We start from the raw sequence: 25458 nt of genomic DNA, 5'->3' as shown, positions 1-25458 counted from the left end.
GAACCCAACCTCTCTTATGGTAATACAGTAATCTTTCTCATCCTCCACAGAGAAACAGCCTGACTAGCAAGTATCTCTCATGAAGTCAAAGCAGATAACAAACGTTTGTCTTTTTATTTGGACACATTATTACTGGAATTGTCGGTTACTGTCACTGCACAGACGTCTCACAGTCACACAGCGAAGGTCCCTGGTTCAATTCCTGGCCTGGGGTCCTTTTCTGTGAGAGTTTGCATGCTCAACCCGTGTCTGTGTGAGTTCTCTCCAGGTCCCTCTGGCTTCCTCCCACCTCCAAAGGCATGCCTGGTTAATTGGTTAGTATAAATTAGTAAATTTGTATAAAATAGGTGAATGTGAGTGTGGATGGTTTTCTGTGGTGTACCCCACTGTTCGAAAAGACGCAAAAAGGTGGGGGATGCAGAGTTACGGTCCAAAGCTTTCAAACACCCTTCCTGCAGTTCTCAGGGGAAGCAGCTCTTAAAATATTTTTAAGAGAAAGCTTAAAAACTACTTTTCTACACTAGCTTTCTTTGTTTCAGCCTTGTTTTAATGTTTTCTTAATCACTTTTGTTGTAAAGCCCTTTGAGTCTTATGTTTGTCTGAATGGTGCTTATATTATCATTCTCATTTAACAAACAATAACTCATTACATTTACATATATATTTAGCACTAATGACTGATCGAGAAGCTGATGCTGAAAAGAGCTGCACCCAAGTGTAATGGGCTCTGTCTTTGTCGACGAATGTTTGTGTTTCAATGTAGTGTTTGTGTCATTGTACTGTGAGTCACTATGCCTAAACGCGGCCTCCTTGACGGAGGTAAATGAAGGCCATAACTCCAGGCTTTTCCTTTTAGTAAAAGCGTGGCCATTTTTTTTCCAAAATGGGAGCTGTACAATCAACAAACGCAAAAAAACAACAACACTGAAATTTCATTTCACAGTCAAAGCGTTTTCTTGTCATTACACAACCACTCTAAATGTAAAAAATGTGTGACGAGGGAAATCAGCTGTGTCACAGGGATGGATAAAATAGGTAGAAAGCTTGCTAACAAACTCCATTTTGTGTTGCTGCAGCTGTTTCCATGGAGCTGGCTCTCCTTCTCTTTTTCTCACTCGCTTCTTTCTCTGCTCTCTACTCCTCCCCGCGCACACACCACTCACTCACACACACACACACACACCACACACACACACACACACACACACCACACACCACACGTGTCTGAAAGAGGATTCGGCTGTGTGAGTCAATTTGCAACCAACTGCAACTAGGAATAAGAGCCCCACGTTCTCACTCACGGACCCTTCTCAGCGTCACTCTCGTTCTGTTTCTTCAACTTCATTACAATAATTTTAAAATCTATTCTTAAAACCCCAGTCACAGCACAAACTTACATTGAGCACACCCAATTATTTTAATAAACAAGCACCTTATTAAAAAGAGACACGGGAACCACACTGTGTGTTTCCAGTGATGCTTTCCTCCCTGGGCTTTTCAGTGTATTTTACAGTCGTAGTAGTTTATTTTAAGTGTACGTGGCAATCAGCAGTGCTCATTATACCCATCTGCCCGACTGAAATGCTCCAGAAAAACGTCCTTGAAGGAGGAAGTGTAGGGTGTAAAAAAAAGAAATGGACGCTTACCGAGGAAGGCCGACACGGTAGTTGAGAGTGATAACGATGACATTTCCGTAGCTAGCCAAGACGCTCCCATCGATCATGTTGCCCGTCCCCTCCATGTAGGATCCTCCGTGGATGTAGACCATCACCGGCTTGGCCCCAGTGTCTCGTATGTCTGTAAGAGCGTCCATCATTAACACATTCACCCACTCAGCTCAGATACAAATACAGCACTGGTGGCCACAAACAGACAAGCTGACAGTCACCTCTCAGATACCAGCTGTAAGGATGGTCGGACTAGTTTGGCTCCATGAGAGACAAATTAACGTCCACTCATTATGGTAATTGGCCATCTTATGACACTTCTCTCGTATAAACCAAACTGTTATGGTTGATTTTTAGGTTTTCATGTCCTAATACGGACAAGCAGGAGGCCATTACGGAGAATAGAGAGAGCTACTCTGACCACATCTACTAAGGCTAATTTATCCTGACAATGATCAGAAAACACTGCATCAAATTACACAATGCTACTGTGCTCTTCTGTCTCACCTATCTGTCTATTTCTGTATTTGCACAGTGTTGCAGACCTATAAATTTGTGCTTCGTTTTTAGCAGCTTGTTTATTTTCTTTCTCAAACCAGGACTGGACAGCCAGCTGGAGCAGCACTCCAGCCAGATAAAGAACATCCAGAGGTACAGAGAAGAAAAAAGGCTCTGTTTGAGGAATACACTGAATAACTGACTGGCTAGCTGGAGCTGAGAGACAAGACAAGAAACTCTCTCTCATTTTCACGCCTGCTCCCCCCGCTTTCCGTGTAGCTTCTCGCCTTCCCCTCCCTCACTTTGTATCGCTTTCACTCACAGACTCTCCCCTGTCCCTGCCTATTTCTCTTCTGCCTTCCTCCCATCTCTGTCCAACTCACTGCCTCCTTTTTCCTAAGCTCTGACAGTGGTGAGAATGAGAATGGTTGGGAGGGCAGAGAGTCAGGAAGACTGAAAAATGAAAACTGGAAGGAGGGGATCAAAGTGAAAAAAGATAGAGGAATAAATGAAAACAAAAGTAAAATAGATATAAAACAAAGGAAGGAAGAATGGGGCTCAGATTTAAATGGGTGTTCTTATATTCTGGTTGCCAAAGTGACTGAAAGACAAAATTTAAAATCCTGAAGAAAAGCTAAATCGCTGATCACATCCTCTAAAATCCGAGCTGCATCCATCTGCTGCTTCCACTTGTTATTTCCCCCACTACATTAGCATTCTCAGCGGTGAGGACGTCTAATAAAATTAATTTCGTAGAGACACGGTTTTCCGGAAACACCTACAGCAGAACCTTGATTCACCGTGTCATTATTCCCTTGGTTACCCGTGGCCCTGTTACATTCACAGTAAAAGCAAAGCAATAACTTGCAATAACTGTATTGCTGCCTTATTTATAGCTTTCTTTATCTTGCTGGTATCTGAGAAGGCCACAGTGAGATGTGATTGATAGCTGACACTTCTCTACATACACACTTATCTTAGACAAGAGGAGGAGGGAATACATGGGGTGAGGAAGCATGGGAGGTCAGAGTCAGAGATGGGGAATGGGCAAGGGGGAGGTCGGTGGGGGAGCAAAACAGCAAAACAATATCCTCCACGAGCTACTCAAACAAATGAGCCACAGACACACAAAGAATGGCATAGAGAGGGGCAGAAGTAAGAAAAAAAGAGATTAGTCATGTCAGTGTTATCAGTCACCTCTTTTGTTGATTTTGTTCACATCATGTCTCCATGACAACCATTAAACTTCTTTGGGAGTGTGATACAAGACATTGGTGCTGATAGTTTTAAGCTATTAACTGACTCAATCTGATGTGGGAGGAGTCACACAGATGTGGTAGATTGTACTGACTTGGTGTCAGACACATATATAAATGTGACAGATCCCAATCAGACAAGTATTACAGTAAAATCATTTCAAGTTACATCCACATCTGGGCATCAGCACAAAATAAATCAAAGGTTATGATGTGACTAGTTCTTCATAAACCATGATCAGTGTTGTCATTGGCTGCAGGCAACATAAGTCAGAGAACAGATGACTGAGTGGCTTCCTGCTGATTCATTAAGTTCACCAAGGCAAACACATGAATGTCATAATTCACCCCTCCATAATAACAACAACACCCAGATCCATCATAGGGTCCAAAATGTAGCACATACAGTAGCTCTGTGCTAGAAAGAAAAAAACAAAACAAAGACGTTTCATTAATGTACATTTCAGCAGAGTTGCACATTGTCCATGCAAAGATACAAATCAAAAAGAAATGAACAGAGAGAAATAAATAAAGTCATGTTGTAGAAATGAACAAAAAACAATTGTGCATGACAGAAATGTAGATGACAGCTGGTGTGCGACAAAGAAACTTCATTTGAATAATACATTTCCTTATATGCTTCTCACATGTCATGGCACAGTGTACAGTCACACATACACACACACGCACACTCCCCACTCCTACAGGAATGCATGAGAGACTCAAGTCAGAAAGTAAATACATGGGACATTGTCAGTAAAGTATTCAAAATGTGTGTGTGTGATTTGCTGCACAATTAAAAAAAAAAAGGAGTTGTAGAGGCATCTGTCCACAAATTCAGCACAGATCATGATTTTTAACAGGACATAACATTTCATGGGTGCATCCTGGTGGCACAGGACTGATTGGAGTGTCAGCAGAAGACATAACTCTTTCCTGATCCTGTGAGTACTCTGACTACAAGTAAACACCCCCCCACCCCCCATATTCTCCATCTCTATGTACCTCATCCCGCACCGTGTCCTTTGCCTCCCACTCCCACAACAGTTCGTCATACATGTGACATTAAACACCCCAGAACTGGCCTTGACATTGCAGAGTGGAACAGGACAAAGGCAAGTGGAGATAAGTGTCGGTGGCATCCGCTGTGTCAACACTTGTGAAACATGGTGGCTGTCAGCGGCTATCAGGGAGGTCTGAAGAAGGTGGGGAATGGGTGACAATGTCCTGATTTGGCAGGACATGACATGCACCCTACTGTAATGCTCCTGTCAGAAAAAGCTTCACGCTTCAGCCCTGACAAGTCCATTACCAGCCATGTTCACTTCGAACAATCTGCTGTCGCACCTCGAAAAACAGGCAGTGTAACTGCAGCTAATTGTACGTGTGCAATTGCACGTTGTACAAGTCAGTACAATTCTGAATGGCACTGTTTAACATTTGCTTTATGTAGATTCAAATGAACTTGTGCTGTGTGTGACAAGGCTGTGGAAAGTCGGGGGGGGGAGAGGGGCGGTAGTGTGAAAGAACTCAGGTCACAAACAGTGGAAGCTGCTCCATTGTTGCTAGTGATGGAGCTTTTTCTCCTGACATTTTTGAGAGCAACTCAGGAATGTCTTGTGTGCATAAAAATAACTTGGCATTAAGAATATGAAGGAGATGTATGTTTGAGAGTGTGTGCCGCCACTGCCATTCTTGACATCCCCATAGAAGATGTAATGGGAGGAATGACCTTTGCATGAAGGTGACTCTCTGCTCCCTGGTTTGCGGATGTGTGTTTGTGCGTTTAATGTGATGTTGGCAACACCGCAGACGGGGGAGCATGCATATGTAGGAGGACAGAAAGAAAGAAAAGAGAGAGAGAGATACAGAAGCGGTGATATAAAAGGGAAGACATGGTGAGAAGCCTATACTCGCTCGTGTGGATTGAGATGAGAGGAGGAAGCTGTAAAGGTTCTGTCAGCTGGAAGACTCACAGACAGCTGTTTGAAGGAAGACTAAGACCTTTAGGCTTTCAGGGGAGCACAAGTCACAATAGCAGTCATTATGCTAACACACCAATGGGTTGACAGCTCACTGATGAAAAAAAGGACTCAAAGACAACATAAGACAGAGATGTGCTTTGGGATCACAAATGGAAGGAGTCTGGCAAACGCAAATATAAATAAAGAGGAACACGTGCAGAAATTAAGGTTCGGACTCGTTAAAAGCGACATTTTACATTGGAATGACGTGTAAAAGCAACGTCCCAGATAACATATATGGGATTGAATGGGCACAATTCCTCATCCCCGCAACATCAGAGAGAATAGGATAGTGGCAGAATAGAGAGGATGATGTGTGAATTGCCCCTCCAGTCGATCCGCCACTCTCCCAGGCTGTCTGAGATGAGCAGAGCACTTTGCTGGATGGGGATCCAGTCAGGCCTGTGCAATGGAATTAATGGTAATACCCAGGCAGGTGGAGCTCAGTTCTGCTCCTTGGCACAGCGACGGCAGAGAGCGTCTGTGGGGGTGCGGGTATGTGTGTGAGCGCTTCTTCAATGCTTCTTTTAAGATCTTGGATCAGACATTGTTTAAAAGTGTGCACACTTCACTTATTTAATGGGTGTCCGTGTGGCGGGGTGTGCTCAGTCTCTCTGGAGGCATTCCTCTGATTAGAGAGGCTGAATGTGCCAAATGACAGACAGTCACACATGTATTTTTCATCAGCAGGAGAAAGCTGAGGCAGTAATGGTGTAAGACGTACTGAAGGTGGCATGCGGGACGACTGCTTCCCTCTATTTAACACCGGGCACTTTATCCCAGGATCATTTCCAAGATTTCACCAGAGAGCTCCCACACAGCCTCACTTCCTCCGCTCACTTCCTTCCCTCCCTTTCCATGCCCACCTTTATCTACCAACAGCAGGTCGGTGATTCAACGCTTACACTACTTTTTTACAGAACAATAACAGCATCTGTAAAATGGAGTTTTGATTGAATGAAAGGATGTAAATCACAGCTTGGCCCCAACACATGTAGCTCCAAGGAGTGCTGAGCAGAATTTGAATAGACTTGGGGTGTACCAGGGGGCTGACTAGTGCACTGGCAGACGACAGGACGGATGTACAGGCACAGAAGTGCCTCTGCATCCATCAATTTTCTTAGCATACATCATGTATTGTTATTACTGCTATTTTTCTCCCTCAACATGAGAAACTGTTATTGTTCACGGGAATAAAACATATTTGAATTCGATTTTGAGAGAATGTCTGGGCAGGGGGGGTTATAATGTGGAGGAGGACAGCTCAAATACAGGAGGAGGACAGGGAATTAGCCCGGGATAGACAGACTGCCAACTGAGACAGCATAGTAATGCCGGGATGAACAGACTGAGAGATGGAAGGGGTGAGAAACCAGACAAGACAGCAGCTCTCTGGGATGAATGAGAATATTGATGAGAGGTGCATCGGCACAGAGTGAGCAGAGTTCTGCTTGTGTTCTGATTCTGCTTGTCCTTTGACTTGACTACAAATGTTTGATTATCCCCGCTAATGCATGCAGCACATTTACTGTAGACAAGGAGATATTGCTATTACCCACAATAATACTACAACCATTTGCGCAAGTGTGTGAGACAGCTTACAAGGACTGTGTGGTTTGTCCTTCAGTGAATAGTGCCTATTTGAGAAGGTAGCAGTGGATGTGGCGGAACAGAGGGAGAGCCCCTGAACTGCGGTTTCCTATCTCAGTCTGTGGCATTTTGGAAAAAGAAGCCACATTTACCAGAACAATAAACACCTTCCGGATCATGTTTAAGGCTTGATGGTCGATGCTGTAACACAGGCATTAGTCACAGCGCTGTGGCAGAGATTCTGCCGGGACCATATTGTGCGTCTACGGTGATGCTGTGTAAATAGCATTAGTTGCGCTCTGTAAAGAATAGACTTGTCACATTTTCAGTCAGGCTAGTCCTGCACAACAGCTTGGAGACGAAGCAGCAGCGCACGCATGTTAAGACTTGCCTGACAAAGGGATTCGCACTTGTCAGCGATTTCCACAGGACTTAGGGCTACATACAGCATGTGCATGTGTCAATGCTGGAAGGTAGACTAGCATGTACACACGTAGCACATGCCTGGTAAAGCAGCTGGATCAGGCTTTAGTTTGCAACAGCTCGCTGTGGCCTTGTATAAGGAAACAGCTGTGTGTCAAAATGGTGCCATGGCAACGCTGGGATCAAGACCAACATGAGGCTTTGTTTCAAGAGATGGAAGAGGAGCTTCATTAAAAAAACACATCATGGCTCGAGATGCAGGCATCAGCTGGCTTTTAAGTCTGGACAGGACCCACAGCGAAGCCAGTGGTCACTATGTCAATGGCACAATAAGAGATAATATATAATATTAAAAAGGCTGATTATCTCTACATATGACGTCTATCTCATAAAGCTGGTTCACGGCAAATATATATTTAGCTCTTTCTTGTCCAGATTTACATACAATGTGCAGAAACTGAACCAATGAGACTGCAACTCAAGGACTTTCACCTTCAGATCCAGCAGCATGTTTGCATCACCTGACACTGGCAGACAAAGGCATGGGCAAGACAGTATGAAGGGTTTGATTTAAGAGACTTGCACTGTTTCTGTTGCAGCACAAGAATCGTCTATCATTCTAATCTCGTCAGAGATCCAATCTGAGCCAGGAATATCCCAAGATAAATATGGAAAGTGAACAATGTGAGTGCTGAGCAGCAACTTCTCATTTTCTACACCTCTCGCTTCTAATCCTCTCCAGCACCACTCCTGAACCGCCGCTCTTCATCTAAATCTGCTGGCAGACCTGCTGATATCACACTACTGGTTCGCTCTCTTCCTGACGTTTGTTTCCACCAATACAGCTGCTGGCCACGTCTCAAGAGGGGTGTCTCACCTTCGCCTCTGCTTTTTAAAAGCAGTTGTCACCATAAAGCAAATAAAAATGGCTCAACCCGAGCTTAATTAATTAATCTGTAACTAGACTGTCATTTGTCATTGGTTGAATTAAGTGCATATGACCTCACATTCACACAGACATCAGCTCATTCAAACAAAAAAGTATGATTAACATAAGAGGAAAATACCATAATGATACAAAAAAATCATGAATCATGAATTATGAGAAAATATGAAGACTCATGCACCATCTTTGTTCACCATGAAAAATACCTTCGTCTTCATCTCCGTCGTTATCCGATAAATCCTCGCCCTGTTTTTTTGTATGGGCCCCTGTTATTGAAGCAGGGAGAGACATAAAGAGGCAGAGGGAAATTCAAAATACCATGTGTGGCACATGAGACGGAAACATGGTGGCAGATTCCATTGAAATGTCTTTCCAATGCAAAGCCACGGCAGAGTTTGACATCACATATAGTACAATTATTGACATTAGTTTGTAAAGGGCATTTGTTATTATTAGGTCACAGACACAATATAAGAACAGTATACAACCTTTGTACAAACCAAGAGAGGGTAGGTTTAATATTTGGAGCAGAGTCATAGAACACTGGCAAGAACAAAAACAAAACAAAACAAAACAAAATCAGGCTTATCGGGAAAAGCCTCTGAAAAAGTTTGAATCACAACATTATTAGCGCAAAAGACACACAATTACAGGATCTGATTTCCATTTATTTTCATCATGATGATATGACTGTGTTTATGTTGTTTTTGACGCTAGAGCTCTTTTGGGTTGTTACTACTCTCTCCAGAATATGCACCTTGAATCTATTTTTAAGTTGGGCTCCCAGTGAAAGAAGCTGCAGAAAAGTGCACAAAATGCCAAGAAAAGACAATGTGCTCACTAGCTAGCCCAGTAAATAAAACAGAAATTGGCACGGGGACAATTAAAGAGCAGGTTTTAAATAGTGAGCCAAAGCAAGAGCAGCATTCCAGCTCCCCTGGAGGTGGGTGGGTTTGAATAAATCAGGAGTATGCGTGTATCATGTATACTCACTGATGTGTGCAGCTTGTCCTTTTGCCCTAAACAGTAGGTAATGTGCTGTTGTCCTTGTGTTACATGTTAATATGAAAGCCGAGCCCCCTACGGCATCCACACACCATCTAAATTCTTTTTTTAGCACTGCTTAGAATGTTTTTATTGTTTGCAGCCGGGAAATGTTAGCAATGTTGTTCCACCACTTCTATTCTGCCAATATTTTTATGTTTTACAAACACAAAGAGAACATTCATAACTCCAGAATCTATAGGGTTCATTGCTGTATTTTTAACTTGCCTACACCAAATTATATTTTCTTTTTTTTTTTTAAGGACCATGATGCAAGCTATGAGAAACCATGATTCTGTCATGTTGAAGAAGAATTGCAAAAGAGTTGCAGGTGATGTCCTCAGGCCCCAAACTCTCGTCCTTCAAATCCAATATATGGTAAAAGTCCTCCAAGACATTTCTGTGTGAACTACCCGTGCAGCTGGAGTCTGTGCATTCATGACAGAAATACACAGATACATATAACACTCTGACACCGGCTGCAGTTAAATAGCTTCTGTCTGAATGTGTGTCTGAATGCTTCATTCATAGCCAATGAAAGTTGACATTTAATTAATATCTTTCTGAATGCACACCTTTTCCTTTGGCGCAGACATTGTTGCACTGGTTGAATTCATGGTCTGTAAAATGACCTTGGAACTAATATCAACGTGTTATATGTTTAATGCGACTTTATATCTTGGATAGATATGTAAACATGATAATATGACAAGCTTAAACACAAGCATTTGTATTAACACGGAAAGGGACATTTACATCAGCACATGCTGATGTAAATGTGTATATATCAGAAAAATTGACATCATACAGTATAAAAAGCTTTTCAGATGTTTTGTATTATGTTGAGTATTATGGCTGAATACTTATATAGCTCCTAAATATTTTAACATGAATCAGACATATTCAGCTGAAGAGACACAAATGTTTTTAAACTAAGAGAAGTGGGACTCCTGCGGCGTTACAGAGGATTTTACAGCTGTGGAACATGTGAATATCCCCGCGTCACCAGCGCAAACATGACCATCAAACAGCAAGCATGAACATCTGCTATAGGCTGCAATATGTTCAGAATTGCAGCAATTAAAAGAACCCAACCAATGGACCAATACATTCCCACTTTTTTTTCCCCACCCTTTGGGCCCGAGGGAGAAGACTGCCAACGAATGCATTACTCACAAAAGTTCATAAGTGTCTAAAAAATAGGTGCAGGCTCAAAGGGTTGATAAACCTATGCTAGTGTGGGAAACTATCACCAATTATACACTTTTTAATATTTTTTTAGTATGGTTGGGCAGCACTAACTACTACTACTGACAGCATTTACATTACACGAATAATAATGTCTTTCCATTTATATATTTGCTCCAGTGCTCCAATGTCCCACTTATGAACCCTCACGTTCCAGCAGCCGCTGTGTCCCTGACTCTAGGTTATTGAGTAATATTCCTTCAGACATGTCAGGTGTCGACAGGGCACTTCTGTCACTGTGGATCAGGTGGTGTGCGGGCCTGCGTGTGTCAATAGCTGGATCTATAAGAGGACTTGCAAACATGTGGCATAAACAGTGAGTCAGCAGATGAGACCGTTTGCCCTTGAAACTCTGAAAGTGATCTTACAATTAAACTTTAACGATTTGAGGTGTTTCTTTGCATAAATGGTCTCTGAGGCTCAACATTTTGCATCGCTTCTAAACAGGTGGCACCTGGAGCTATTACTCATGTTCCATGACAAGCAAAATGGAAACATGTCGCATTTATCAAATCTGATTTGTTGTAAGTGTGGTGGAATCTATGGAATTAACCATTGAATGAAAGACAAAATTGTGTTCTAGTAGTTGGCAAGCAGGAAGACACACACACACACACACACACACACACACACACACACACACACACACACACACACACACACACACACACACACAGTGCTTTTGCACTCAAGAGACTACTTGACTGAATCCACAATTCACTCAATATATCGTGGAAGGGCTGAATGTTAACGGCCTTTCCTCTGCTTGAAAAAGGCTTGCTGACAATAGAAGAGCCTTGGAGTTAAATATCAGAAAGGTCAGAATGTGGAAAGGGACTTAGTGAAATGTGAAATGTTGCAGCACTGACAATTTAGAGCAGTTATATTCAGTCTCTAATCCTCAGGTGGCCATTTTTCTCGCTTAGGGATCCTGTCTGGTACCTGCGACATTCTCTCTCTCTCTTTCTCTTTTTTCTCTCCCTGTCTGTCTTTCTGTCTATTTCCATCTCACTCAATCTGTCTCCCAGTGTAGAGGTTAAGGAACAGCTTGGGAGCGACACAAGAGAGAATGATCGAGAATGCAGCTAAAAGGTTAAGGAGGCTGTAATCCTGCAGTAGAGGACAGCCAAAACTCACACTGCGCTTCAGCTGCGCTCAAAATAAAAATAAGACAAATAAAACCAAAAGGACAGACATCTGTATAAAAGTAAGACCTCAGTAAGACAACAACTGTACCAGTTATTCCGTGTTCTCATTCAAGAACGACATAGAACTCTGTCTATGAACAATCACAGATTGGGTGTCTTAGTGTTTTAACACTGCATGACAGTCATTGTGGTGATTTCTATCATTTGAAGCCGTTGAAAGACACTGGACCACCAGTGTGTGGCCTCCGAAGCATGAATGTGACTGGTATCATTTTGATATTTAATCACACAATTGCTTTGCAAATTTAATGGGATATGATTTATCAATTTCACTGCTTGTTGGGAAAAGAGCAATGACATTGTGGCAGATGTGCTTCTGTGTGGTAATATCATCACTGTATTCACTGACTGAAGTTTAAGATGTGAGGCTTGTAAATATTGTTGTGAATATTCGCAAAATGCAGCAGATAGGACATTGGCAATAAGTTACATTTTCACGTCATTTCCGATTCTTGACTTGAGACAGTACAGCCCTATCGAAATTTGCACACTTGGTGAGTAAACACATAGTGTGCATAGTGTGCTACAAATAAGTGTACTAACGGAAGGATGAGATTTGAGAGTGTTTCAGTGTTGGTTTCAACACTGAACCTCCAGACTAAAGACAGCAACATGCAGGCTGTAATGAATCCAATACAGTTAAAAAGTTGAAGACTGACCTCTTTGTTTATTTATGAGAAAACTACATGACCTTCATTAACCCTGTCGAATGCACTGCACATCATCACAAATGCATGATGTGCAGCAAAACATGATGCATGTTACTTTGTAAATGTGGGAAAATGGAATTAAATTATTGAAACTCTTTAGGGGGGAAAACAAGGGAACTACAAGCTGCTAAAGAAGGTAATTTTAAGTTTGTGGAGATACTTAAGGCAGTGACTTGTGTTTTTCACAGGCTGTGTTCACCACTCATTTTCAGTTTGGGATAATCACAGAAAAGAACAACAAAATTGAGCCTTGAATTGACAGTGGAAGCTTGGACAGCCGAGTAGCAGGAGGCCTTTGAATAGGAACTTCCTGCTCACAACAAGCTTTGCATCTCAAGTCAATGTGACTGGTTTGTGCCGCTGGCTGGACACAGCCTCCACTCACATGGGTCATCAACTGTCCCAGATAGATGCTCATAGAGGGCTGTGGATGTCGTTTTCTGCCGTATAAACTGCTCAGCTTTCAAACCACATAGGCCAATATTTGTTGTCTTCTTGGAAAGTTTTCACCCTGTCTGCTTGGCGTACAGATTTCCTCGGCAGCACTGAGGGAGTAGCCCCTCCTTTCCCGAGGCAGTTCTGAGTCGGCCAACCAACGGGATTACCATGGTCTGTTCCTGGCAGCCGTGGCCCAGACGAAGCCTGACCAGGATTGGAGCTTTTTCACAGTTTTCACAGTCCTCTAGCATCTGGGGGTCATCTTGTTAGAAGAAAAATGTCCAATTTTTCTGCTGGGGTAGTTAATCTACAGGTTTGGCAACTGATCGGGTTGTTCAGCACTGGCACCTGGCTGTGAAACACTCTACTGCCTATGAGGACTGCACAGGAATGACAGTTGAGCGTCCAGAATCACAATAAAATGTGCAACTGATTCCACTGTGCTTATTTCAAACAGACTCATGATGATGGGTTGAATTTAAGAGATGGGAATGATGATCCCAGAGTGTCGCTTCTAAGCTCAGTTACTCAGAGAGACAAGTGCAATGGACTCTGAGGACAGGTTTTACCAGCCACTCACAGGCAGTAAAGGAGACCTGCTGTAAAAAATAAATAGCTGAACAGTGAGTGCATGTTATCACCAGATCTCCACCCAAATTATATATATTACTATTATTATATATAATATATATAATATAATGATGACAATAATAACAGTAATAATAATAATAATGATCCAAAGCAATTTCCAGATCACCAGTCACGTTTAGCAATCAGTTTCATAATGTAAACCTTTTTCAAACTAAAGATCGGGCTCATCGGGGGTTTATCCTGCGAAATTGACCCCTCAGGAGCCAATCTAGCACTTTCAGTCTGAGGAGTGGTTAGCTGTGTCCCCCACACATCATTACCCTTCTCATCACTCCACTCACTCTGGCTGACTCAGAGAGGGGAGAATGACTGAGTGATATAACCAAGGCTCCAACGTCTCCGTGTGCACACTCTGAGGCTACTTAAAGGAGCGCTGGGCTACGGGGTTCTAATCTTGCACATTCAATCACCTCCAAGTGACCTCCATGACTAACTGCTCAGACATCTTGCATTTACAGTGTTGTACGAGGAGAAGAATTGACAGTTGTTATTCTGCGGATGTTTCAATCAGTGTAATAACATCAGAAAGTCATGATAGGTCTGACAACAGAACAGAAGCATCTTCATTCTTTTAAGGGCTTTGTCTGATGTTTTTCAGGCCACTGCTTGATAGATCCTTCTCCTTTCTTAATGGGAGGCCCTTCAAGCTGTTTTTTTCTTGTTTGTTTGTTTTGCTTAGTAGGATCCAAGTAACATTGCTTCTAGTAGACAGATGGTCTTCATTGTAAAGTGAAAATTAATCTTTTCTGCCGCCCTTTTTAACTTATACTGGAGATTGTGTTCTGCACTGACATATGTTCCCCGCCACACAGAGATCACATGTTAACCTCCTGTCTCGTAAAGCTGAAGAATCGCTCTCAGATCATGTGATGCATTTTACGAGGTTCCAGGGTGACGTTTTTTTTTTTTTTTCTTTTTCTCATCTGATAGTCATCACCATTGCAAAGGTGCTTCATGCTAGGTGAGAGACCCATTTACTCTTCCTGCTACAACTGTTGCCTGGCAACAATCACGTAAGCATTTTATCAAGAGTCAAACACCCTTCTCCTTTCTGAAAATTAATCACTCTTTCCTCCAGAGGAGCCCCACTTATACATATATAGTCTGTAACTCTGGGAGCAAAGGGACTGAATATGCACAGTGTCTATGACTCTGCTGCATTACAGCTTTGACAAAGAAAACATATTCGTTTTTCAACGTCATGGTGTAAACTAGAGCTGTTGAAGTTAAGGGGTTAATAGCACGTTAATGCGAGGTCCATTTCATATTTTTTTTAACCATCGATTAATGTGCGCAAGTTCTGGTATTGTGACTCCCGGCCTGCTGTTTTTTTTGCAAACACAGGAGCGATAGAGCAGCAGTGATAGAGCAGGAGCGTTCGAGTTGTTCAGCCAGACAACAAAACGTGAATGTATGAAGAAAGGGGTTGTTTGAGTGGAACAGAACTGTACTGACTGTCAACGTGAACTAAGTGACCATTGGAGTGAACTGGGTCTAAAACAGGCAACAGCTGATTGGTGGAGCACATGAAGAGTCAACTCTTCATGTGACTATCTTTGGACGGTGAGAGCTACGTTAGTGGCAGCACCTGCATTTTGTTTAATATCATGGAGGACGAGGGTCTGATTTGTTTGTTAGTCTAGTGCTTTACAAAACGTGTGAACAAGCAGAGCCCTGAATGTTACTGTGGAGAACATTCTGGACAGTATTTGATCTAGTTTTAGTTGCAATAATTACATATATTTGCATAAAGCAACATATTTCCCCTTTCTATGTTGATGAGAAAATTAACAAAACAAAAGTGCACATGAAGAATATTATCTTGCAATTACTCATGATTCAAAATGTTGAGTGATTGTATGTCACACACGGGTGTGTGTAGTGGGTGTCACACACGGGTGTGTGTTGTGGGTGTGTCTAGTGGGTGTGTATGGTGACTGTGGGTGTGTCTGAGTGTTTAATTGCAGAATGCACATCACCTTGGAGGCAGCTGGGAATGGATAAAAGGCGGCAGAGGACAACGACTTTCTCTCTCTCTGACTCCGACTGTGCGCCTGGAGAAGAAACCTGTGATCCACCCAGACCGTGTGCCACCCAGACAGTGTTTTGCCTCCTTGTTGTCTGTTTTAGTTTAGTTTGTTTCAGCCCTCCTGGTGACGCGGAGTGGTTTGTCTTTGTTAGTCGTCCTCTGTTTTGAGAGGATTGTTTTTCGTTGGCAAGAAGTTGTTAATCGTCCTGTGTTTTGTAAGGATTGTCCTTTGTTATTTACCTCAGTTTACTCTATTAAATACCTAACTTACTACTGATACCTGCCACACCCTATTTTTCCATTTATCCCTTTTTTGTTTAATGTCAAAAAACATAATTGTTCGTCCTGACTACCCCTAGAGGCCTCCAGGACGTAACATTGTATTAAAGCACAATGCTATTAAAATGTTTAAAGGAGCTGATTCACTGCGTATTACAACTTCCTCGCTGGAAATTCACCAAGTATGTTTTCTTTTCTTTTTTTTATGTCATTTTAATTTATATGTCATACTTCAGCTCACGCTAAGATAAGTTAAGGGACTTTAGGGGGGAAACATGCAATTGGCACAATAGAGACTTTCCTGAAAATTCTAACCTTCATTTATACAGCAACAGAGGAAATTCACATGATTGCCCAAAAAAACAATAAATGAAACTTACGATAAACCATTTTCTCATTACCAAACATGAGGAAGATAATTGAAAAATTCCAAGAGGAAAGGGAATATTAAAGAGATATTTCTATGTATATTCCACAACTGGGACTAATTCAGAAGCAGAAGTGCCTGGAGGGCCAGTCTGTCTCAAACAAAATTGGTTTACCAAAGCCAAATGTGTGAGCGCACAGAGAGGCGCCAGTAACTGCCTTCTGCTTCCGTGGAAATCAACAGCAAAACTGGGGCGAGAAATGCTCACGATCAGTCTTAAGGCTAATCGTTAAGTCTCCGAATGCCTTCAGGCAGGCTGGGAAAATTAGCCCCCTTGTTGCCCAACAGTGAGATTTTAGATGATGCTAAGAAATTGGAGGGCTTCCTCCGTGGCGGCGCGTTTGTACATTTACCACATGGATAGATGAAAGCTGTCATCTCACTAAATGTCCTTCCCACCCCTGTTTGAACAATTGTGAGTTAAAAACATTACAGAGAAGTGGCCTTCCACTTTTTTTTAAGTATAAATTTAATCAGCAATGGAGACTGCAACACTTTCAGGTGCTGTGTTTGATAAATACTTCGAATAAGTGTGCGTCTGGAGAGCTGCAGCCTGAAATATGACATCAAATCTTTGCATATATAATATCTACAGTACTTCTGCATCTGATTTAATCAGCACTTGTATTGAAATTAAAACTAAAAACATGATAAACAGACATTGTAACAACAGTACATGATATTCTGAGGCAAGAAAAAAGTTCCATCATTTATTAACAGAATTAACAGAAAACATGAATTTCCTCTCCTTGATGCACTCACACACATACACGCACACACACACACACACACACACGTTAACAGTGTACCCATGCCACAGCATGCAAACACACACTCATCCCTCGCATTCATATCAAGGTGGATCTATGTCCCACATTCATCTTAATTAGCACTTTGTTTTAGGAGTTGATAGGCGGTGACAATGACAGGCTTTGGCACCACTCTCCTCTCTCTCTTTCACTCTTTCAGTTCTTCTCTTTCATTCCATGTTGGCTTTTTCTTTTTTTTTTTACATACCTCCTTTTCTACACATTTTCTTGTTGGGTTTCCTGGCACATTCCTTGGATATTCTTTTGACTGTAAAATGAATGGAAAACTACAAAATAACAGCGAGCTCTGGAAAATTGCACGTGACATGCAACAACTCAGGCTGAGTCAGAAGACCCCACCCCCACCCCCACCCCGTCACCCTCTGCCCTCCTCCCGCCCTCCCATCCGTCAATAACAAGAACAACAGAGGACCTGCTGAGAAGGTAACTGTTGCTGCAGAAATATTCCAAAATGGTGGAATGAATTTGCTGCATCTTGGGACACAGGAAGCCCATACTCACATGCACTTCTATTTAAGACCCATTACAGCCACACAGGGACTGAACGTCGGTTCTGCAGTGATGTTAGATTTTCAAATTTGTGCAGTCCCAATTCAGTTATGATAAATGAAAGACTCATTAGCACATTTGAACATCAGAGCGTTTTAAGCCCATTTTCTCGTTGTGTGATTCTCCAGTGGTGAAAGAAGGGTTGAAATAAGAGTTAGCATCATCAGAATCCAAATGTTTGTGCTTGTTTGGTTTTCTTTTTGTACAGACATCTCTGGATGAAGCAAGGAGAGTAAAGGGTCTTACATAGGTCAGGCTGATGCCACAGGCCTCTCGTGTACCAGACAGAAGGTTTCACCAACCCTACAGTCGATCATTCACTTATGAGGCAGGCTACTGATCGCTAATACTCCCTGGAAACAGTCAAAACAGTGAGGGCAGGAAAGCACACCAAGTTTCTCCCATCACTTCCTAGTATCATTAGTTGATTTATTTTTTTTGTTGTTTTTAATTCACCCATTTAATTAAGTCATCAAAAGAGGAACCTCTAACAGTGGCATGGAAGGGGGAGAGTTGATGAAAAGACTAAATGAAAGATCAAGTCAAGATGGGAAGTTGAGTTAATGGACACAGACACGGCATGCATCAGACAACAGGTCATGCTCTGCGCAAAAAAATACAGAGGTGACACAGAATAGTAGAGAGGAGACAGGGAGAAGGAGGAGAGGTTTGTTTGGATCCTGTTTACTCCATACACTCACCATCCTCTGTTGGAACATAGATGTTGAGATAAAGACAATCCTCGTGTTGATCCTGTATGTAAGTGGTAACTATATCCAGGTTGTAGGTGAACCATATTGGCATCATGATCTCTGGCACAGCGTTGTGAATGTTTTGGGGGCAGACAGGAGCAAAGTGGGTGGCGTTCTTGATCCCCGACCAGGAAGAAGGAGGCTCGGGGGGCATGAATCGTTTTTCTCCCACAGGGGAGGCGGCATATGGAACCCCCAAATACTGGTCCACCGGCCCGAGAATCTCGCTCGGCAGAGGCACCCTCACCCCTCGGAGTTTCCCATACTGTGTGTTCACAGTGGGGTGGTAGCTCTGACCTCTCACAGCCGCGAAGCACCAACAAAAGCTTAACACCCACAAGTACACGCTGAAGTCTGTGCAACTGTGGGCGCTGTGCCAGTTCTGCAAGCTGAGACGACTTCTCCTTGGAGAAAACCACATGGTCCTTGTGAGCGAGTGGCCAACATACACGAGGGGCGACCCCTCAGCAAACACGCAGGCTTCCTGTGCTTTCACTCAGCGCTGCAGTCCGGCCGCCTGAAGGACAGTCATCAGCTGTGATACTGCAGCCCAGCAGCAAACGGATGAAGGGAAGGTTTTCCAGCTTCTTTCAACGTCAAGGTCTTTCTTCCTGCACGTCTTTCCACTGGTAAGATCTTCTATCCTGTGCTGCAGGAGAGGAAGACAGAAGAATTAATGACGGTTCCCTCCTCCATTTTATTGACTTGTAGAGTCCTTCTTCTGTCATGACATAAAACAGCTCTCAAAAACACGACCACTTCTTAATGCCATCGTCAATCCTCATCATGACAACATGACTTAGATACTGCAATTAACTTTGAGGCATCTTGTCATGATGAGCTTAATAACGCTAATAGGGAAAGTGAAATGTGGAAAGGCATCAGCTGGGTGGACGGGTAATTTTCCTCTGCTTCAAAGACCAAACCACCATTAATCATTAAGGAATATTAATATTTACATGCGCTGCACCACTGTTACAACCCTGGAGCAGCAATCACACACAGTAACATGATCAACTTTTTATGCCCTGCTCACATGTAATGCAGCTTTACCCCCCATCTGCCTTTGGTGTGGATGAGAACAATCTAAATTTTAATTCTGCATCTCCTTTGGTTTCGCTTAAGAGAAATCTTGTGTGCTGCTTCTTCTCTGTTCTTCTTCAAACGAGGATATAGCTTTGGGCAGCCTCGGCGCCTTCAGCAGTGCTGTAAATGCTAATCAGCAGTCCCAGGGTGAAGCAATGGTGCCAGGGACAACACCTTCCCACACTGGCTGATCAATTTTCAATTTCTATGGCTTAGGGTTGCCCTCATCCTTATGCACTGACTGCAGCGTTTGCTTAATAACAATGGAAAAGAAAGCATTTAGGGGGGGAATACTGCATTCCAAAATGACTGTGTAAATGATTTATAATGTTTCAGCTGCCACTGGATGGCTACTAACCAGCGGGAGAAAGCAATTTGGCTATTCCTGGAGGTACCGTTATCACTAAGCAGTTACTCCCATCAGAATCAGCATATCGCGCGCCGCCAGGAATCCACACGTGCTGCTGAACAAAGAGGCCCTCACTTCATATCAAAACACACATTTTGTAAATACAACAGATGAGCCCACCTTAGTGGAGATAAATGGAGCGTGTGCAGTGGACGCCTCTGCTCAGGGACTGAGGCATACGGAGCACCTGCTAAGTGATAATGCAGGGAAAGCTGTCCATATCCAATCAGGGAACTGAGAGGCATGCACTGCTGGGGGACAAGGGCTGGCAAAAATGGCTGGCTTGAAAAGTCACACTGCATCGCAGAAGCAGTAAACCCACAAGACGCACTGGCATTTAAAAAGACTGCAGGATGTTACTTGTAAGAAGAACGAATGGATTCCCACCAATGCAACAAACTGCAGCACTGAGCTATTTCCATTTCATAAGGTTCATGTAAAAATTCTAGTATATACAACTGCATTGCATTCTGCTGTCAGGGTGGTTAATGTACAGCTTTGTATTTTTTTTATATTCATTGTCAAATACTCCAGAGTGTCCTGTAATATTTGGTTCAGCCAATTTTTATCAGTGAGGACTAAATATCAGATATGATATCAGAATTTAGAGACACAGCAGCTTGTCTAATTTCTAATTTCTTCCAGTTGTCTTAACTTTGTATGATGATAAATAGAACTTTATATTGTATTCAGTTCATTGTGGGTCGATATTTTATAGAATCGAGAATTTACAATTTATCGCTGACATATGGTGAAACTGACATAAGGTTCAAGTCTGTCTGCTACTTCAGCACCATGGACAGGGGTGGAATTACATCAAACAATGCAGCTAATATGTCCACTATTAATATATCAGTCATAGTAGGAGCTGCAGATTATCTGACAGATGCAGAGACATCTGTCAAATGAGGGATCAATGGATCAATGAAAGGCAAACAAGACAAACATGAACAAAAATGAACAAACTCAGAGATGGAAAGGGAGGAGGTGCAATTGCAGTTGCAATTTTGGGCATGATCGCAATGACAGCGTTACATCTATGGCTAAGTAATGTCTCACAGTGTTAGACGCAAATCTCTCCCTCAGGTACATGAACAACGTGCTATAACTAGATTGCTGTACATGAGAGCAAGAGGTACAAACGACAAGGACAATGCACAGCAGAGTGCAGTTCAAAACAGACATCATTAGAAAGTAGCAGTCCTGATCCATGGGACTACTTGGGACATGATGACTGAGCTGGGCTGATGTAACACACTGCATTAGTTTATCAGCCAGTATTTACCTAATTTCTGTGAAACTGGCAAATGTTTGCACGTCTGATGCCACTGTAAAAACTCCTTCAACCTAAATCTGAATAAATTTCTTTTATGATTCCCTCAGAGCTCAGTGTGTGAGTGCCCACCTTCTCAAACAAAGACAGGGTTCTGTCTGGCGAAGGTTACACAATAGTATAATTTCCCCCCTTGGATACAGGCACATTTATAATTTTTACTTTCAACCGCAGAAATTTGTGTTTAGATCTGCACAAACAGCGACAAATTGTGAAAACACAAATTCTAGCAGAGATAAAATACATCAGGTCACACTTTTTAATCAGGACATAGCAAGGACATGAGACAGTGTGATCGAGTGTGTGTGTTCAGAGGACACACTGCTCAGAGGACTTCATCAGTCTCCCCTCCAACAGCATCTCAGAGGTCCTCTCCGCTTTGATCTCTACCTGCTGAAGCACTGCCAAGGGAGGACCAGAGAGGGGGAGAGAGAGATTGCTCAAGTTTTCCCTCATCATCCCAGAAATATTGATCGTCTCATCACACTGGCCTTGCAGCCCATAATAAATACACCTGCGGTGATGGAGGTGTGAGAGAGGAAGAAGAGGAAGACGAGGAGGAAGGGGTATTGTACTGACACTAAGGGAGGTTATTAAACATGTAATTTAAGGCGGTACTCCACCCAGTACACACACCATCCTCCGGTAGTGTGATTAATAGGATATGTTGATAAGTGTGTAACAGCAACATATCCCAGCTCTCCCCATACATATACCTGATTTAAATCAACATTAAGACATTGCTCCTTTTTATTTTGGTCCAAGCACACAGCTGTCTGCACCCTTTGTTCTGAGCGATCTCTGTACCGCAGGAAAATTCAAGCACAGAGCCTAATGCACTCCCACGCTTTGACATCCCTGAGAGAGAGGCTGAATGGACTGGATGGTAAAAAATACGGAATCAACAAGAGTTGATGGCGCTTCTGACTCTCCCAGCCCTGCCATTACAGTGTGCAAGGAAAGCATTCACAACGCTGCTTTCGTCCTCTGGAACATCTAACTACAAAATGAAGCGAGCCGTTCTGACCTGAAAGTGTAATCAGTGATTACAAATTCCTCTGGTGTTGGTTCATTATAATCACGGCCGGCTGTGCCATCACAGACATGATAAGGACAGACTATAAGACAGGAACCAGAGGACGGAAATTTATGTAGCCAGAATGTTACCTCAGCTGAACTCATTAAAATGTGAGAGGCAACAGCAAAAATTTAATTCGGTGTCCTTCCATTTGTTCTCCAGAAAGAAGCCGGTTAGCATAAGGGCTCCATTTTATGAGCAGCTTGGTACGATGGCCCTTTTGGCCTCAGTGTGTGTCCACTGAGAGGGAGAATATATCTAGAAATGATCTGCTAACACAGATTTTATTCAAACAGGCACACGCGGATTTGAAAAACAAAAAAACAACAAAATCAATCAGGAGTAAACTCAACCGTTTCTTCTCACTTATGGGATTGACAGATGTCCGTGCACCCAGAAGAATCAAAGGGGACTGCAGTGTTTCAGAACCCACGTTTACAGAATGTCAACCAAACTGCAGCTTCATAAGGCTCTTGCTGGGAACCAGCGCTGCAATAACGACGGGGGTGAAGGCACAGTCCCTCCTTCTCGTCAGACTGCCTGCGCAGTCAGTATTACTTAGGAGATTTGGCATTAAATCAAGGACAAAGACACGGCACATTCTGACTGCTATTAACCACGATGATGCTGGCATATTGTTTTTAAAAAGGGAGGAGACGGTGAGGAGACGGCGTGTGCCTCCACCTTTCCTTCTTCTAGCGTGTGGATATATGCTGCCCTGAGTATCATTATCAGCCAGGCAACCAACGGAACACTGAGAGGTGAGGCTGTCAGGCCAAACAGAGACCAATTCCAGGTGAGTGTGTGCTGAGCTGCACAGCTAATAAATACTGGCTAGTGGGTTAACTGCTGACTGTGCTTCAAACAGCTGTTAGTTCTTTGTGAGCAAAATGATGGAGACAGATTTGATCTAGAGGTCCTAAAACTGCAAACAGATGCAGTGGGTTCAGTTCGACATCTATATTGCTTCTCTCTCTAAGGGAGCACGTGGCACGTGCCTGAGTGTCAAAATTTGACAGTAACACAATATGTGAAACAATATGTGTGTGTGTGTGTGTGGGGGGGGGGAGATCAGGGATATTTATCAGTGCCAACAGACTCAATTAGAAGGAGTGAGGGCGATAAAAATGGACAGGAGAAAAACACCTAAATAAACAAACCACTATTGATTGCAGAGTCCTGTTATGCAGAAAAAAGCCAAAGTAGCTAATCGTTCAAGTCGCCCACAGGGATTCTTAGCTTAGGGAAACCACAGGGGGGAAGCACCGGGCCCGTCTCTAATCTAACCGTATGTAAACACATTAAAGCTTTACACATGGCACACTCATTACCCAGGGTCCTACAGATGCCGTTTGTCGGGTAGAATCTGTCCTCTTGATGAAGTGTACTCTGTGCAAGTATTTATCACCCTGCCAACGCAGCACCAAAGAGCCTTCTAAAGAAAGACCTGACGGCTTCTGCTCTGTTGTGTCTCTAGAAATGACCCAATCGCTATGAATTAATTATCGTCCATCACAGACAATCTCCCTTTAGCAATATATGCTGTCACTTTACAGAGGTATGAGCATTTCATGTATTTCTGGACAACTTTTAGGCAGCCATGTACCTCTAGGAACACCACCAACACTTTGCTGCAGTGAAAATACGCAATTACAAAAAAGACATTCATGGTCTTCAGAGGATTATCCTTAATGACTTTGGGGACCTCCTGTCTGATTAAACCAGCACTATTAAAGGGTCAGAACTTTAATATGTCTGATAATTTGCTTTATGAATGAATACCTGCAAGAGTAATGACATTCCCATCAGCCAGTTGGAGCGAACTGGAAGGTATTAGGCACTAAATTAGTGAACAAGGTAAATATGATACCTGTTATCATACTCCTTTTAACACTTTAACACAACAATATATGCTGCTAACAGTAATCATGCAAGCTCACAAGGAAACCTACAACCATATTTGCTGCATTTAACAGTTTGATCACGGTTTTGCTGAGCAGAATGCGTCATCGTCCGTCAACTCACTAGGCCTTATCCATAATGCAGACCACAGCTGTTGCCTTCTTTCAAATCCCTGCAGCCTTTATGAATGAAAATGACATTCTTTAGGAATAGGGCACAACATTATACAGTCACTGATATTATTATACTGATATAACCCTGATATTAGGGTTTGAAAAATGCTTCTTGTGTTCTTGTCATGTGACGTTGGTGAACAGACACAGATGATCTCTGTCCTCTGTTCAGTGTCGCAATGTGAAAATGATTCATTAAACGGAACATTTTCATCATGAGCATTATGACATTAAACCGCCTCACCCTTTGCTAACAGCCATCATCTTCAATGTTGCTTTTCCTTGTTGTTCCTCCAATCACCCTACACCTGCAAAGTGGCAACACTTTTGATTGGAACATGATTAAATTCCTAGAGAGGAGACACTTGAGTATAAGCCAAGCAGAATTCAGCAAGATATTTCAAGCAGCTCTCCTCATCTCCACCTCTGTGAGGGCAGCACGTACAACATGCCCCGCACGAACAACAATTTCTGCTTTAGAGGAGGATGGATTTTTTTTTTTTTAGCCTTTTGGAATACAATACTGACAAGCACAAGGAACCTGAACAGCAGCATTGGAATGGTGCTACGTATATACAGTCTACAAATCAAAGTTTACGACAATGCCTTTAAATGCGAACTGTTGTGTATCATTTCTGCTGTTTTCTTTGCTTTGTTTGCAATAGCTATATCATTCGTCGGCACTACTGGCTGTCTTACCATCCGCACACATAGCTGCACTTTTCCAATTCACACATGCATATATTGAACATCCGTTGTATTATTTGCATGCTGACTGTTATTTTTACTTCTTTTATTTGACTGTTGCTGGGGAGACAACAAGTGCCGGAGAAAAAGTCCTTGTAAGGGTCTTCACACTTGGCGATTAAAACTGATTCTGATTCTGATTGATTGCTATGTGTTGTCGA

General features: G+C 42.7%; 1 protein-coding gene across 1 annotated transcript; it reads right to left on the bottom strand.

The window, feature by feature from the left end:
• Positions 1-1646: 1646 nt before the first annotated feature.
• LOC144741811 (neuroligin-3-like) lies at positions 1647-18990 on the bottom strand (the record flags this gene model as incomplete). The annotated part of the gene is made up of 3 exons (XM_078624312.1): positions 18519-18990; positions 8599-8670; positions 1647-1788 (listed from the first exon to the last, which is right to left on the bottom strand). Coding segments are annotated over exons 1-3 (686 nt in total), but the record flags the coding sequence as incomplete, so codon positions are not given.
• Positions 18991-25458: the final 6468 nt, after the last annotated feature.

Source organism: Lampetra planeri, unplaced genomic scaffold, assembly GCF_965212315.1.
Source record: "Lampetra planeri unplaced genomic scaffold, kcLamPlan1.2.h2 scaffold_728, whole genome shotgun sequence".
Taxonomy (NCBI): Eukaryota; Metazoa; Chordata; class Hyperoartia; order Petromyzontiformes; family Petromyzontidae; genus Lampetra; species Lampetra planeri.
The sequence above is the reverse complement of the archived record's forward strand: the minus strand, read 5'-3'. Positions and strand labels throughout refer to the sequence as shown.